The sequence below is a fragment of the Caretta caretta genome, chromosome 1 (assembly GCF_965140235.1).
Source record: "Caretta caretta isolate rCarCar2 chromosome 1, rCarCar1.hap1, whole genome shotgun sequence".
Taxonomy (NCBI): Eukaryota; Metazoa; Chordata; order Testudines; family Cheloniidae; genus Caretta; species Caretta caretta.
The window spans coordinates 278,905,975-278,921,044 of record NC_134206.1 but is presented as its reverse complement, the minus strand read 5'-3'; the positions used below and the strand labels follow the sequence as shown (position 1 = coordinate 278,921,044).

General features: G+C 38.7%; 1 protein-coding gene across 5 annotated transcripts in view; it reads left to right on the top strand.

Annotated features, from left to right (window-relative positions):
* TMTC2 (transmembrane O-mannosyltransferase targeting cadherins 2) overlaps window positions 1-15,070 on the top strand; it is a 379,312-nt gene that overhangs the window by 231,754 nt on the left and 132,488 nt on the right. For all 5 annotated transcript variants that reach the window (XM_075124316.1, XM_048835674.2, XM_075124313.1 and 2 more), the window contains exon 4: window positions 14,405-14,519. In XM_075124316.1, coding sequence (XP_074980417.1) covers window positions 14,405-14,519 — 115 coding nt within the window. The remainder of the gene's footprint in view (window positions 1-14,404; window positions 14,520-15,070) is intronic.

The following is a 15,070-nucleotide window of genomic DNA, read 5'->3' as shown; positions in this document are numbered from 1 at the left end:
CTCTGGGTAAGGACCAATTTCACTTCCAATCAGTGAATCGTAAAGAGGAAGAAAAAATGTTTCATTAATCACCACATGTAGTTAAATGCTTAGATTTCTTTGCATGTCCTCATAAAGAAAAAAGATTGCTTTGTGAGCCGCTGCCACTTATCTGTGGAATATGAGAGTCATTCAGAGGTAGCTGTAGCCTTTTTGGTGGTGCTACTTCCCCTTGAATTCCAACCCTAAACACCTCTTGAATGCAATTACCCCAATACGGAGGCAGGTTGATGGTTTTCGGAAGGGGTAGAAAGATGTTTCTTTGTAAACCCCCAATTTAACAGATCCAAAATGGGTGCTTAAAGTTAGGTACTTAGATCCATGTTTAAGTATCCTATATAGCTGCCCCCCCCGCCCCCCTCCAGGTGATGAATTATTAGTAGTGGAAGGAAAAATAAGACCATTCTGATTTGTTCTTCATCTGAATATATTTAAACAAGTATGTTAAAGTTAGTCATTTCAAGAGTGTCCTTTATGGTACCTTTTTCTATTACCTATGAGAAAGCTTTTCTTTACTTACTGATACTCAGTATGCAATGAATGTCTGCATTTTTCCATTCTGGACTTCAAGTGGGACTCATTCTCATGTACACAAAGGCCCCTTTCTACTGCTCTGATGGTGCAAATGGTTTGTAAAATGGATATAACAGTAATTTACACCCACTGCCAGAGGGTGTAAAGGGAGATTAGCACAAATGATAGTCAGGCCCCATGTCTTTAAGGGTATGTCTACACTTACAGAATTTTTGCACTGTAAGTTTCATCGGTGATAGGGAACCAGTGAAAGTAAAGCGCTGGTTCGTATTCCTCAGGCGTCAGAGAGTGTTTACACTACCAGCACTTCCATCGCCAATGAGAGCAGTGCTGTACGGCAGCTGTCACACAGTGCAGCTCTCTCGATAGGTCTTGTAGGAAGGGTGGGGTGAGTGGAAGGCATTCGGGGTTCCTGCTCAGTGACGCGTGCTGCCCTGCCCTGCCCTGCCCTGGTTTCTTCTGTGGCATTTTTTTTTAAACCCTCCTGCTGTCTGGCTGCTTTCCCCACCATGTCTACAAACAAAGGGAAAGGGAGCTTCAAACTTCCTGGGGCTTACAAGGGGAGGGGCGGATGTCCGTGCGTCAGAGCAGCAGAGATGCTGGCCAGAGCGGTCGCTTTTGGAACTGTGGGATATCCTCCGGAGGCCAAAGGGTGTTTACACTGCTAGAATGTGTCTTCACTTTCACAGCAGCATAGAAAGAACAGCGGTAATAGCTGTATGCCTCTCGGGAAGGTGGTTTTCTTTCTGCTGTAAAAATTCTGAGTTTCACTGCAAAAAGTCATTAACAAATGTAGATGCTCCTGCAGTTTTAGCGCAAAAAAGGGACTTTTTGCACTTTAAATGGTAAGTGTAGAAATACCCTAGGTCAGATCATTTATGACATTTTCCTTTGGCCGAGTTCTTCTTTCCTTTTTAGTTGAAACACTGGACATCTGTTGACCGAAACCAACCAAGTTATCTCACAGGATACATCTTTTTCTAATGTGAAATGATGAACAAACCTCTATATATCAGCTATTTTCTAGTAGTACCTACTGCACAGTTAAAAGGTTTGCCTTTTTAAATAAATATTGGCTTGGGAGCGATTGTCTATATATAACATGGGAATACCACTAAAACAAATCAGATCTTCTTAAGACAATCAGACGTTTAAATTGTCCTCACTGTACCCCAGAAGACAGGGACAAGGCCATTGTCCTCACAGTACTCAGAATACACAGTGCTCAGTACTGAGAGTCTGTGTCTTTCACGATGGGGATTTAATTGAAAAAAGGACCATGCAGAAGAGCTGAACAGATTTTTGTGTACGTCAGTTGTTCAGGAGGTTTTTCCTTTGTTGATACCCAATGGAAACCCTCTTAACAATGTGAGGCTACACATATGAATATATACACTATTGTGTGATTAAGGCTACAGTGAGGAGGCCTTAACACACAGTAGTGTATATATTCATATGATTAGTTCCGTTAAAACCAGTGGGACTATTTAAGTGAGTGAGTACTCTCTAGGATGAGTAAAGGCTCCACAGTCTGAGCTGAAATGAGCAAAGTGGTGAGGCCTAAAAGTAATTCCATTTTGTAAGACCTTCACGGCCTACACTCGGTTTGATTGGGCTGATAGAACTGCCTTGCAGAAACACCAGAAAGTCAACTTTTTTTTCCAGCCTAACGTGATACAACAAGAGAAGTGGGAGTATTAAGCACTCAGGGTGAACACAGTGAGAAATGTCTATGAATGAATGGAAAAACGATACATCTGAATTACAAACCTTGGAGACAAGGCTAAATCAGTCTTTCAGAATTCTTCACTTGCTTCAGCAACCATGCTGACACAGCAGTGGATGGCTCTCTGCTGCATATATTCCTCCGTTCCTCTGGTTCATCATTCCCAAAGTTGTCTTCTAGATCAGCAATGAAGGGCTGAACAAACAATATAAATGGCCGAATTAGTGGGGAAAAAATAAGTTATGGATGCTGGGAGGATGATGAGTCACCTGTATTAAAGTGGATTTGAGCATTAGTGGATGTTTGCTTGTATGAAAAATCAGTGTATAACATGAAAAAGTTATGAGTGTACAGCAACTATTCATTTATCACATTAAGTAGTAAGAAACAGAATGTTTTTGTTGGCAAGTAACCGACATGTGCTGGTGAGTAATTGATGTTATGGATACTTTTACAATACATTTTGACAAATGTTATTTGCATTTGGAATTCTGTGGAAAACAGAAATACCTAGGACAAACAAAAATGTTCTGTGTTACATTTGTGAAGTAGATTTTGTGAAAAATATTAAACCCCCAAAGTAATCACCTTTAGCACTTATGTATCCATTTTCATATTCAAAGTGCTTTACAAACATTATCTAATTAATCTTCAGAACACCTTTATGAGGTATCATTGGTAAGGGTGATGTAAAATTATTTTAAATGTGGGACAGTAATTACTCTCTTTTCCACATTGACTCAGTTCAAGACTTTATACATTTCTGTTGAGAACCTTTTTTGACCTTTCTGTTCATACAAGTGGTTTTCTCTCTGGAACTAAATAATTAACTAATAAACTGTGAGTGCTTAAAATCAGGGCTTGAAAAATCCATTCTCCTTTATCAAGTAGTACGGTATCCTTGAAAGGAAAGGGCCATCAGCTTCTGAAGAAGCTAACCTTTCATTTAAAAGAAGAAAAAAAAAATCTTACCTGTATGGCTATGAATATAACCTTCTAAATGTGAACAGTGTAACTAGTGCAGTGTTCTCTCCTTTCTGCAAAGAGAACTTCTCCTTGGGTCCCAGCACCTATGTGACACCACATTGAACTCCATGGACCTTGAGGATAGTCACCTTCCCTTGTGGTTTTTCCTACAGGGTGGGAGTCTCCATCTTAAGACACACTGACCCAGGCTATGTCTACACAGCACAGCACCTGTGGCAGCATGTAGGCTATCTGTAGCTACATGCTGCAGTGAAAAGATAGTTGTGTTGACCCTATGGTGTTTAGCCACACACTGCAGTGAAAGGCTTTGGCAGGGGTCAGGGGAGGCAGCTCTCCCTGTGATGGGGAAAGGCTCTGGCGGCTCCCTGGTGCAGGAATCTTTCCCTGCAGTGGGGAAAAGCTCTGGCAGCAGAGAACCATTGGAGCCTTTCCCCGCTGCCTTCCCCCAGGACACGACACACTTAAAAAGAGCAGTATAGACAAGGAGGCACTGCTTGGGAGAGTAGAGAGCCATGCAGAGTACATACCTGAGTGTATACCCATAGGGTTCAGGCATATCTTTACTCTGCCCACCTAAGCAGTGCTACACTGTTACATTGCTATTTATACCCATGCAGTGGAGGCATGTAGCGTACACCCCACCACCCCGAAAGGAGTGTGCAGTGTAGATATGCCTCTAGTGTAGTTGTTTGTGCTCAGAACTTTAACAAGCTACAACAGAGGGAAAACTCCCCAGAAACTTGTGAGCTTTTACTACTGCTTTTCATAATGCACACTACCCCAACCCCATCTGAGCGAGGGGAATGCTCATCCAACAGCTGTTAGGGCTACATAGGTATCTAGGCAGATAACAGCAGAGGTGCAGGCACTGCTGTGATTCATCTCGCTGAAATAAAGGACTAAGCTATAACTAGATTAGCTTTTTTGGACCTCATGTTACAGTACTATCTGTGCCTGTCACTGATATTGCTTTAACCTTCTCTCATCTATTTCAAAAAGATTGCTCATCTCCACCCCATCATAGGTCATAATTATAATTTATATATATTTGGGTATATAATCAGTACATATTTCACTGTATGTATTTCAGTAATATCTAGAGGCCTCATTCTGCTGGGCAGTGTACAAACACATAGCAAGAACCAACCCCTAACCAAAACAGCTAATCAAAATAGCAAAAAACAAAGGATGTGAAGAGAAACAAGAGGTACAGACAGTTCAAGTGACTTACTCAAGGTCACATAACAGATTAGTAGCAAAACTGGGAATACCAGTCTAGTGCCTTATCTGTAAACCGATTTTAACTGAAAAAATCCTAGGTTTTATAAAAAGTAGTAATAGTTTTTTTCTGATTTTTCACCCTACTTTTGTATCATTCAAATATATAAAAAATAACTTGTTTTATTAGGAAAATACAATACATTGCATGAGAGATATATTACGAGAATACATTAGTCTGTGTGTATATGCAAAGCTGCCTGTTGAAGTAAGGCTATGTATTAGTCTAGAGGATACACACAGTAAACAAAACAGGCATTCACACAAGCTCTGAAATGTACTGATGGATATCATGCCCACCACATACACATTTCACGCTGTTAGCCGATAACAGTTGAAAGATTTGACACACTAAAATGGGAAGAAAACAAAAATCTATATCAGAATATGTGTCAGAACACAAGGAAGTATTAGAAGTCTAAAAAAAAAACAGGCGAAAAGAATGATGATGAATGTATGTGCTGCAAAGGTGTGGCTCAATTATTAAATGTAAATATTTATAGGCAAATAGTTCTAAGTCTACAACAGTAAACTGTTTATTCAAATGAAAAGTTTTATTTGGGAATTAGATGTATTGTTAAACTCAAAGGTGGCACTGTGTTTTGAGTTCTGCTTTAGTTCTGCAGCAAACCACGTTAAATTTCATTCATCAAAGCATTAATCTATTGAATATTTTCCACCCCGTCCTTCCATCCACCAAAATAAACCCTGATATTTACCCACAAACATTAATAGTTTTTTTCACTGATTTTCATCTGTTTTTATTGTAGTAATAAACTGATAAATTCCCAGGAAAAATAAAATAAAAACTGAAAATGAAGGGCCCTACTTATGTTAAACTGCACTCACATTACAAGAGTGTATGTTCACTCTATTGTGGAATAATTGAAATGTACAGCTGAGAAAAAAGTGAAGCTTTCTGCACTGGCTACAGACTGGTATACCTTTATTGATGCCTACTGTACTGTCAGCTTTATTCTACTAACTTAAATTTCATTATAGCCTTCAAAATAAGTTTCTGCTGGTATTCTAATGGACTATATAAGGTGAAGTATATTTTTCCAACCTCTCAATAGACAATTTCAGAGAGGTAGTAAAGTGGACATTTTGGTTCATTTTAAATGTCATGAAATATTCAGTCAAGAAAAATATTGAGGATGAATGGAAAAATATAATATAACCAAAACTTCTTGTAACTTTTCATATTTGCTGCTGCCTGCTTCAGGGAGGTGAAAATCGTACCATTGTACCTTACTTGTCACGTTTTTCATTGTGGTGATACTGCCACAGGCTGCAAAGTGCTAGTGTAACACTGACAGGCCTCGATTGTTGGTGGGCAGGATCAAATCGGGGACCTGTGGAGCTTAGTGCATGAGCTAAAAGCCAATCTGCTGTTAGCTAAGGCTGCAGAGCAGACTCAGTCTCTCTCTCTAAATGGTCTTGGTGCCACTAGATGGGACAGAACACCACACCCAGGCGGTGTGTAGGTTACATACTTCCTCTAGACGAGAAAGTGTGTCCCGAGCTTCAGAGACTTCCCAGTTGAAATCCTGGACGAGCCCCCACTTTTAATGCCGACAGACCCCATTTGTCAGCGGGCAGCATTGAACCAGGGACCACCTGAGCTTAGTGCATGAGCCTCTACAGTATGAGCTAAAAGCCAACTGGCTCTTAGCGAAGGCTATAGAGCAGACTCATTTTAGTGGTCTAGGTGCCACTAGATGGGACAGAACACCACACCCACATGGTGTGTGGGTTATACTAGCATGTACATTTATAATTTATATCTTATTTATTACTACTGTACAACTATAATTTGCAGTGTGAAAAGGTGTTAAGAATACATGGTAAAAAAGTGACATACACTGGAATTTTAGACTGACATGCTCTAGTAATTCAGTGCACATAAGTCAATAGCAAAGGAGAATTTTTTTTTTAGTTTTTTTGTATTTTATGCTGTAAAATTTTCTAAATGAATTTAGTACTCATCTAAGATGCAGGGTTGACATCCCTATAAACTGTACTTTTAGAACAGACATACCATGGGCAGGGCCAGTGTGAGCTTCCCCCTGCTATCTTGCCAATATGTCCCAACACTAACCTGGATTGGTCAGCCAGCAGTCATGCACTATGTTGATCACTGATGTCTCTGTGTTGAAACAAACAACTGTTTGTTTCTAACAGTTATGATAGAAAGCTTTTTAAACTGTTGACTCCATTCTACTAAGAACTGGATGGAGACCACTCATTTCAGAAAAGCCACTGACTAAACCAGTGAATGGTGCCAACTCTTGGTCACTACCAGCTGGGGTGAGATTTGAACCCAAGAGAATCTCCCATTTCCCAATTCATCCCAAAGCATCTAATTAACAAACCAATATGCAAACCATACCAAGCAATAATGCTATCACCTCTGGAGCTAGACAGGTTGACTGTTTAATAGTTCTTAGCAGCAATACTTTAGGACAGGAAGAAGAGCACATACAGTTGAAACTACAGGGTGAATTTTGTTCAGTTTCCATGCACCAGGGTTAAAAGGTGCCATGCTTTCTTACAAAACCTGCCATGAGGTTTCTAAAATTCTCAAGTGCCTAGGGCATGAGAAAAAATACAGTATATCTAAAAGATAATACCTGCAGCTACAATGTTCTTCTATACCATTTTTCTGCATCAGTTCAGATTTGACTTGAAAGAGTGCCACCTACTGAATCAACATTAGCATAGATTCTTTTGGTTTAGTTACATCCTTTAAGATGTGAAATCATAGATTTTGTATCATGTTGCAAATATACCCTTTTTGCTTTTATTCTCTTACATAACAGGTTCAGAATACAGTAAAACTACGAACTTTGGAACTCCTAAAATGTAAAAGTCCACTCTGGTAGAGAAAGTACACCTTGGCCAACCTTAGATAATTTATTAGTGCATGTTGTGCAGAGTAATTTAATCTCCAAAATGTATATATCTCAAATTTACTAAGGGCTAGTTTACAGTTCAGTCTTGGAAAGAAAAGCAAATGTAAAATCTATTTTGACAGCATTGTAAAAACCTGAAACAGAGGTATCTGTACAGGAAATAGTTTAATGCAATTATTTTTTCTTTTCAACAATCGCCTATGCCATGTAACCACTAGCAACAGAGATAACAGCTTCTTGAAGTTGTTTTTTTTTTAAATCATTCAAGTGGGATTATATACCACAAGGGCAGTACACCTCATATGAATACAGCTGGTTGGGAATTTTTCAACAAAACTGTCTTTGGAAAATGCTGGTTCATCAAAAGTGAAACTCTTTTGTGTAAATTTGCCAGTGTTTATCAAACTTTTGCAAAAGAAGACTCCCCACCACAATGACTGTTCTGAGGTGAGTTTTATTTGGCCCACAAAGTACAATATGCTGTCATCTCTGAAATTTCTTATAAAAATGCAAAGTCCACAATGGCATTGTATTTACTTCATTTCTTAAAGACTGGTAAGGAGAGCTGGTGGTATGGAAGGAAAATAGAGAATAAAAGCGGGAGAGAATGTAACCCCAAACAGTAACTATTAATTTTACAAATTAAAAGCAAGTCAAAAAGGTACAAAACTGGAACATCTGTTTAGAAATGATCTTGTGCCAGTGTAATTTTTTCCCCATGAAGCAGACTTCTTGGTTTGATGGACTGCTGAGAGGATGAGCTATTACAAACTTCTACTGCTGTTCTTTAATTAGTTTGGTTACTTTTGGAGTAGTTTATCAGTGTCATCCAAGCAGGAATCTAGGTCACGTTTTTGTCATCTTCATCAATTTCTGCACTGAAACATATTTTATGAATGACTCCTGTATCCATAAGGTCAGAATAACACAGAATAAAATATTAGTAAATTATGCGCATGTGCATATAGTTGATTGCTTTTAATGTTAAGTTTCTCAGTGCTAGATATTATCAGTGTACAAATATTTTTGTATCCCTTCTGATTATCAAAATGTAGAATATGGCCTGTGGTTTAATGCATTCTGAAAAGCAGTATTTTCTCAGCTGTATTACTTGCCAGCAAGTTCAAGAAGTATGGGCTGGATGAATGGACTATAAGGTTGATAGAAAGATGGCTAGATCGTCGGGCTCAACGGGTAGAGATCAATGGCTCCATGTCTAGTTGGCAGCTGGTATCAAGTGTAGTACCCCAAGGGTTGGTCCTGGGGCCAGTTTTGTTCAATATCTTCATTAACGATCTGGAGGATGGCGTGGATTGCACCCTCAGCAAGTTTTCAGATGACACTAAACTGGGAGGAGAGGTAGATACACTGGAGGGTAGGGATAGGAGACAGAGGGACCTAGACAAAATAGAGGATTGGGCCAAAAGAAATCTGATGAGGTTCAACAAGGATAAGTGCAGAGTCCTGCACTTAGGACGGAAAAATCCCATGCACTGCTACAGGCTAGGGACCAAGCGGCTAGGTAGCAGTTCTACAGAACAGGACCTAGGGGTTACAGTGGACGAGAAGCTGGATATGAATCAACAATGTGCCCTTGTTGCCAAGAAGGCTAATGGCATTTTGGGCTGTATAAGTAGGAGCATTGCCAGCAGATCGAGGAACATGACCATTCCCCTCTATTTGGCATTTGTGAGGCTTCATCTGGAGTATTGTGTCCAGTTTTGGGCCCCACACTACAAGAAGGATGTGGAAAAATTGGAGTCCAGCGGAGGGCAACAAAAATGATTAGTGGGCTGGAGCACGATTTATGAGGAGCGGCTCAGGGAACTGGGATTATTTAGTCCGCAGAAGAGAAGAATGAGGGGGGATTTGATAGCTGCTTCAACTACCTGAAAGGGGGTTCCAAAGAGGATGTTTGGAACCCCCCTAGGCTGTTCTCAGTGGTACCACATAACAGAACAAGGAGTAGGTTGGATATGAGGAAAAACTTTTTCACTAGGCGGGTTGTGAAGCACTGGAATGGGTTACTTAGGGGGGCGGTGGAATCTTCTTCCTGAGAGGTTTTTAAGATCAGGCTTGACAAAGCCCTGGCTGGGGTGATTTAGTTGGGGATTGGTCCTGCTTTGAGCAGGGGGTTGGACTAGATGACCTCCTAGGTCCCTTCTAAAACTTACATTTTATGATTACCACAAGCACAACACCAAACTTCTTCATTTTTACATCCTAAGTTTTGTTTTTTTTCCCCCCTCCTCCTTTCTGTAGAAGTAGTTTGATGACAGATTCTGATTTGTGCCAAGAAGCTATAAATTCTAAAAAGATTTCAGGAACAAATAGTCAACCTTACCTTTATCTCAGCTATTCTAATGCAGGTTTACTTGCGAATGAATCCTCATTTCTGACGGTTGGTTAACTCCTTTGTCATGAATATTTTCTAAGAATCTTTTTTAATAAGACAACTGAACCTGGATCAGCTGGTCTAAATTTATTATTTTGTAGAGTGCTTTTCTCTGAAATTTTAATTTTCTTCCTTGGTTATTCTCATTTTGCTGGAGTAATAATGCAAATGTAACCGGCAATACAGAAGAAGGAAAAAAGGTTTGTTCATAGGAATATATTTAACTTACATTTGAATTATGCAAGCAAGAAATAAATGAAAATCAAAATCCAATTCTGCGATTTATTTTGTAAAATATGCTTCTTGAATTCTGGCTGATTAGTTACAGCTAAAACAAATTTTGGCATCATATAGTCTTTCCAGAGAAAACCAGAGTAATTGACATGTATAGGCCTTTCTCAGAATAGTTAGCCCTTTATCCTTGAGTTTGAAGGGACTTCTACTCAAATGCAGAATTACACATGTTCCTAAATTTTCAGGATTAGTTCTTAACTTGGTATGTATTTTCATCTTTTCAAAATGAAATTTCCTATGTTTGTTTTTCAGTCTGAGAGCAATTTTAAAAAATAAAAGAGAAAATTTGACCAAAATCATACCTCCAGTTTAATGTATGAAGAGAACTGAAAAATCCTTTTGGTGTTTTTAAAGGCACAGTTGTAGCATATGAGCTATTTGGGGTCAACACTATGCAAGTTTGTTATGAACTTTGTTGCTAGGTTACACATATGTCATTTTGTCTATTTAAAATCTGTTTTGATTTGGCTAAATTATATGCATTTTTAAAAACTGTATTCCCTTTGGGGGCACTGTTTTTTTAAACGCTTTTTATACAACCTGGCAATGGTTTATTGGCTCAGAATGCATGCAGATGTAAGTTGAATGGAAATTCTTGTTCAAAATATTATTTCTGAAACTTCTTTTGGCGTTGTGTGTCAATGTGTGTTGAACATGATCTGAAAATATCTGTATGCAGTGAAGCAGAACTTTAAATATTCTGTGTGAAGATGTCTATGATACATGGCTGTAACTGCCCCTTTTATGTGCATGCATTATGAAATAGTCTTTAATAGCATGTTAGCATCTTGTAGAAAAAATAGCATATTACCTGTTTCAGTGCAGGGCTCCAGTGAGGGGTTGGTCCACAGTGAATGGAGAAGGGGACCATACACTAAAGAATTAGTTTAAAAAAGTAAATATTTAAAGAGTTTCCTCATTCTCTGCACACCATTCAGTCCCTGCACTGAACAAGGAAAGGCTCCTATGGCAAAATGTCATTTTGTAATTAAAGACTGAATTATAACATATACACACTTCAGCACTTCCTGAATTTTGAGTGTTTTACTGTGCAATGCTAATTTTCTTTTATTATTTTGCATGGAAAAAATTATAAATGTTACTAGAATAAAGTTCATTTACCAATTTAAAACTTCAGAGTCATTAATCCAATTGCCTTCATGTTTAATATGATGACTCTTCCTCTTTGAATTCTAGCCATGTGCAAAGTTTGAAGTTGAATGCCAAAAAGATGTTCAGAGCCACAGAGAAATGTGTGTGTAATCACATGTATGTGTATAATTAATTAACTTTTGTTTCTCAACCTTGCATACTCAAATAGTTTAACTGATTTTCTTACAACTTCGCAAAAACAATTGTGCTGACACAAAGCATAAAAAGTTGGGTGAATACAAATGTGGTTTAGCATGTAAATACCCTAACAATTGTTAGTGGGTTATACTAGTTACCTGAATGTTATGCTTTGCTATACCTCCGTTGCATTTGCAGTTCCCTAGACATACAGGGAGTGAAAATTTCTAAGGGAATTGTTGTCACTCTTTTCCATATCATGGCCTCTCTTCCATCTAGTCTAAGGGTTTGTCTACACTACCCACCAGATAGGCGGGCAGCGATCGATCCAGCGGGGGTCGATTTATCGCATTTAGTATAGACACGATAAATCGACCTCTAAGTGCTCTCCTGTCGACTCCAGTACTCCACCAGAATGAGAAGTGCAAGCGGAGTTGACGGGAAAGCATCAGCTGTTAACTTACCACTGTGAAGACATGGTGGTAAGTAGATGGAAGTACATCGACTTCAGCTACCCTATTCATGTAACTGGAGTTGCGTATCTTAGATCGACCCGGCGCGCTAGTGTAGACTAGCCCTAAACCCCCTTCCCTGACCATTTGCTAACATAGGACGTGTCGGTCCTGACTGATACCTGTTCACAACCCTCTGGGAGTCTGACTTCCAGGAATAAGGACCCATGTCCTAAGGCATCATCTCTGTTACTTAAATGTACAGGATGAGCCACCAGATCATGTTCAACTAGTTCTGTATGTAAAATGCAGTAAACATTTATAGGAGAAAATACCATATTCAGTATTTCATTGCAAAAGTAAAATAAAAATGGGGCCTCCAATCCCCATTTGTGTTGCTTGTGAGATTCACTTTTCCTCGGTCCCACCGTTGCCCCACTCCATCATGTTATTTTAACTTGATGATAGCATGTAATGATAGTTCTTCAGCAGCAAATAATGAAAAAGACAAAGTGTGCTAAGTATAAAAATAAAACAATTGTCAAGCAGAGACCCAGATTTTGACCTATGTTAAAAACCTGGGGATTCTAAATCTGTATGCTTTAATATGCATATTGGCTTGCTTAAAAAGCAATAAATTGCTCTCTGCTCCTGTTCAAGTAGTACAATGGGGCACACTCAGAGGAACTGTTTAATGCCTGTGCAATATTGGGCTCCTGTTTCCCCTTAAGCAGAGTTAATGTTGGTTTCAGTATTAGCTAATTTTAAAGCCCTCATTACAAAGAAGCTTTAACAGTGGAACATGCATACATTTGTTAGATGAATTATTGCCCTCTGTATAGGGACAGTTGTTGGGATGGTTTGGCAGAAGATCATTCTGTTTGACAGGATGTTGTTTGCCTCATAATCTAATGGTAAGTTAGTCTATTACTCTGCTATGGGAGAATTAGGGGAGGAAAATCTAGATACCATTTATGTAGGACCTACAACTTCTGCAATGCAGAGCCAAGCATCAGAGACAGTATATTAACAAGTCTTGTTCTCTGTGTTCTGCTGACATCTGTAATGTTGGTATATAGTAAAGCAATAAACCAGTCAGAGCCACAAATGGCTTATACTTCTATAATGTTTATCCAGTGTAAAAAGACATGTCCTGTAGGGAACAAAATTGTACTATCAGGCTTCTGAAATATATACATAGAGTAAAAACCAAAACTTAAGGGAGAATAGGGGGAATATTTTAGCACATACGTTTTGTTAGAGGCTGATGGTGCATTTGCAGCTTTAGCAGTTCTAGTTACTTAGGAGATAAATAAGATTTGTTGTGTTAATGCTCTTTAAATGAAATTCTAAGCTAAAACGAAATAACACATGAAGGCGAGAGTCTCCCTTCTCATAGAAATACCCATTTTTGTTTTGGCACCTGTATAAAAAGCTATATATGTGCAATTGGGGAGACAGCAATTGTGGTTTTGTTTTCATGGATGCTTTCAGATTTTCTTCCTTCAGTGGTTCACAGCAGTGATGTTATGCACACTGCTGCTAAGTTTAATCTGCTGAGAGGAAAATGCTGTGTTTGCTGCTGTTCTCATCTTTGGCTGGGTACTTTTGCAGCAGACCTCAACAGCTTGACATCAATGTACTTTATTTAAAAAAAAAGTATCTGCAATAATTACTAGTGTCTTTATTTATGCTACATGAAAACTGTATTGCAATATTGGCTATGGAAGATGCCTACAGTACCAGAATTAGCTGTACTGCTTAGGTTTCAGAGGTGCTAAGTAAAATATTGTTGGGGGGGAAGGGGGCACACTTCCAGATGACTGTCTGCAGAGCCTCAAATACAATTTACTTCAAAATATTTTATGATGGGATATAAAAGCCCATTGTATAGTGTAAAATTTTGTGAGGTAAAGAACCACATGTTCCTCTAAACTAGAAAATACTTTTTACCAATTTGTGTAGTGTGTTTGAATCATATTGCATGCCTCTGATCTTGTTAGTTGCCTAATCTTCACTTCAATTGCTGTGTCATTTATCAGCTTTCATATTCTAGGGAGTTCTGTGTTTGTTTGGGGAGATTTTTTGTGGCTTTAGAGTAGATCAGTATACAACAAGCTTCAACCATGAAGGCCCCCTGGCCATACACATAAACTGGGAGGGTTATTATTTAAGATGATTTCATATAAAATGTCCCTTGCCCTTTAGTAGAGCAAGCCCTTTTAGTAAAGATTTGTGATACAATTTATTTTTAAACATAGTCTTTCTTCAAATGTAACAATTATACCGAATTTATGAAGATCGTTGCTATTGAACTTAAGTCTCCCAGTAAGATGAAATGATAGAGTAACAGAAAAAAATTCTTACACACACGCACACACACAAAGATTCTCTGTGGGTTTTCTCTCGCTATGGAACTTTCTGATGTTCAAATACTATGGTACGTATAATTCGATTGTAACTGTTTCTGAATACTGCTTTCTCCTCTTGGCAGCATGGGGTAACCTTGGAAATGTTCTCAAGAGCCAGAGCAAGATTTCTGAAGCTGAAAGCGCCTATAGAAATGCCTTGTACTACCGCAGCAACATGGCTGATATGCTTTATAATTTGTAAGTATGCATGGCTTTTCCTGGGTTGGTTCATCCATGAAACCTGCTGTGAGTGGTGCTATTGATTTAGTTGTTGGAAATGGAGATGATGTTAGCTGTTGCTTTTTTGTAATCCTTTTAATTAATCATGTTCCTTAAACTATGGGTGGAGAGGGCCACTTTTTGTTTTCATCCGTATTATCAGATATTCATGTGTTGCTGCTCTGGTTTGAAGGGAGCAAGTATAGAAACTGTGGACCCATGTAGTCTAAACACGTGGATCTGGTCTGAAGATAAATATACAAATCTGTGTGCTCACTGGAAATCCACTGAGCAAAGTTCTGATATTCAAGTCAGTAATGCCAGCATCATATCCACATTTCTAATCTCCACTAAAATATAAACATATTGATCCACACTTGTGGGGTCTTTTGTTTGTTTGGGTTTTCTTTTCTTTTGTTTTTTTTTAAATATTGCTATGAGGTCAAGATCTGGACATTGTCTAGTATAAACCAGCTATATCGGGTCAGACTCTGAGGAGTCTGCCATGGCAAAGTAGCTTCGTATTTTTT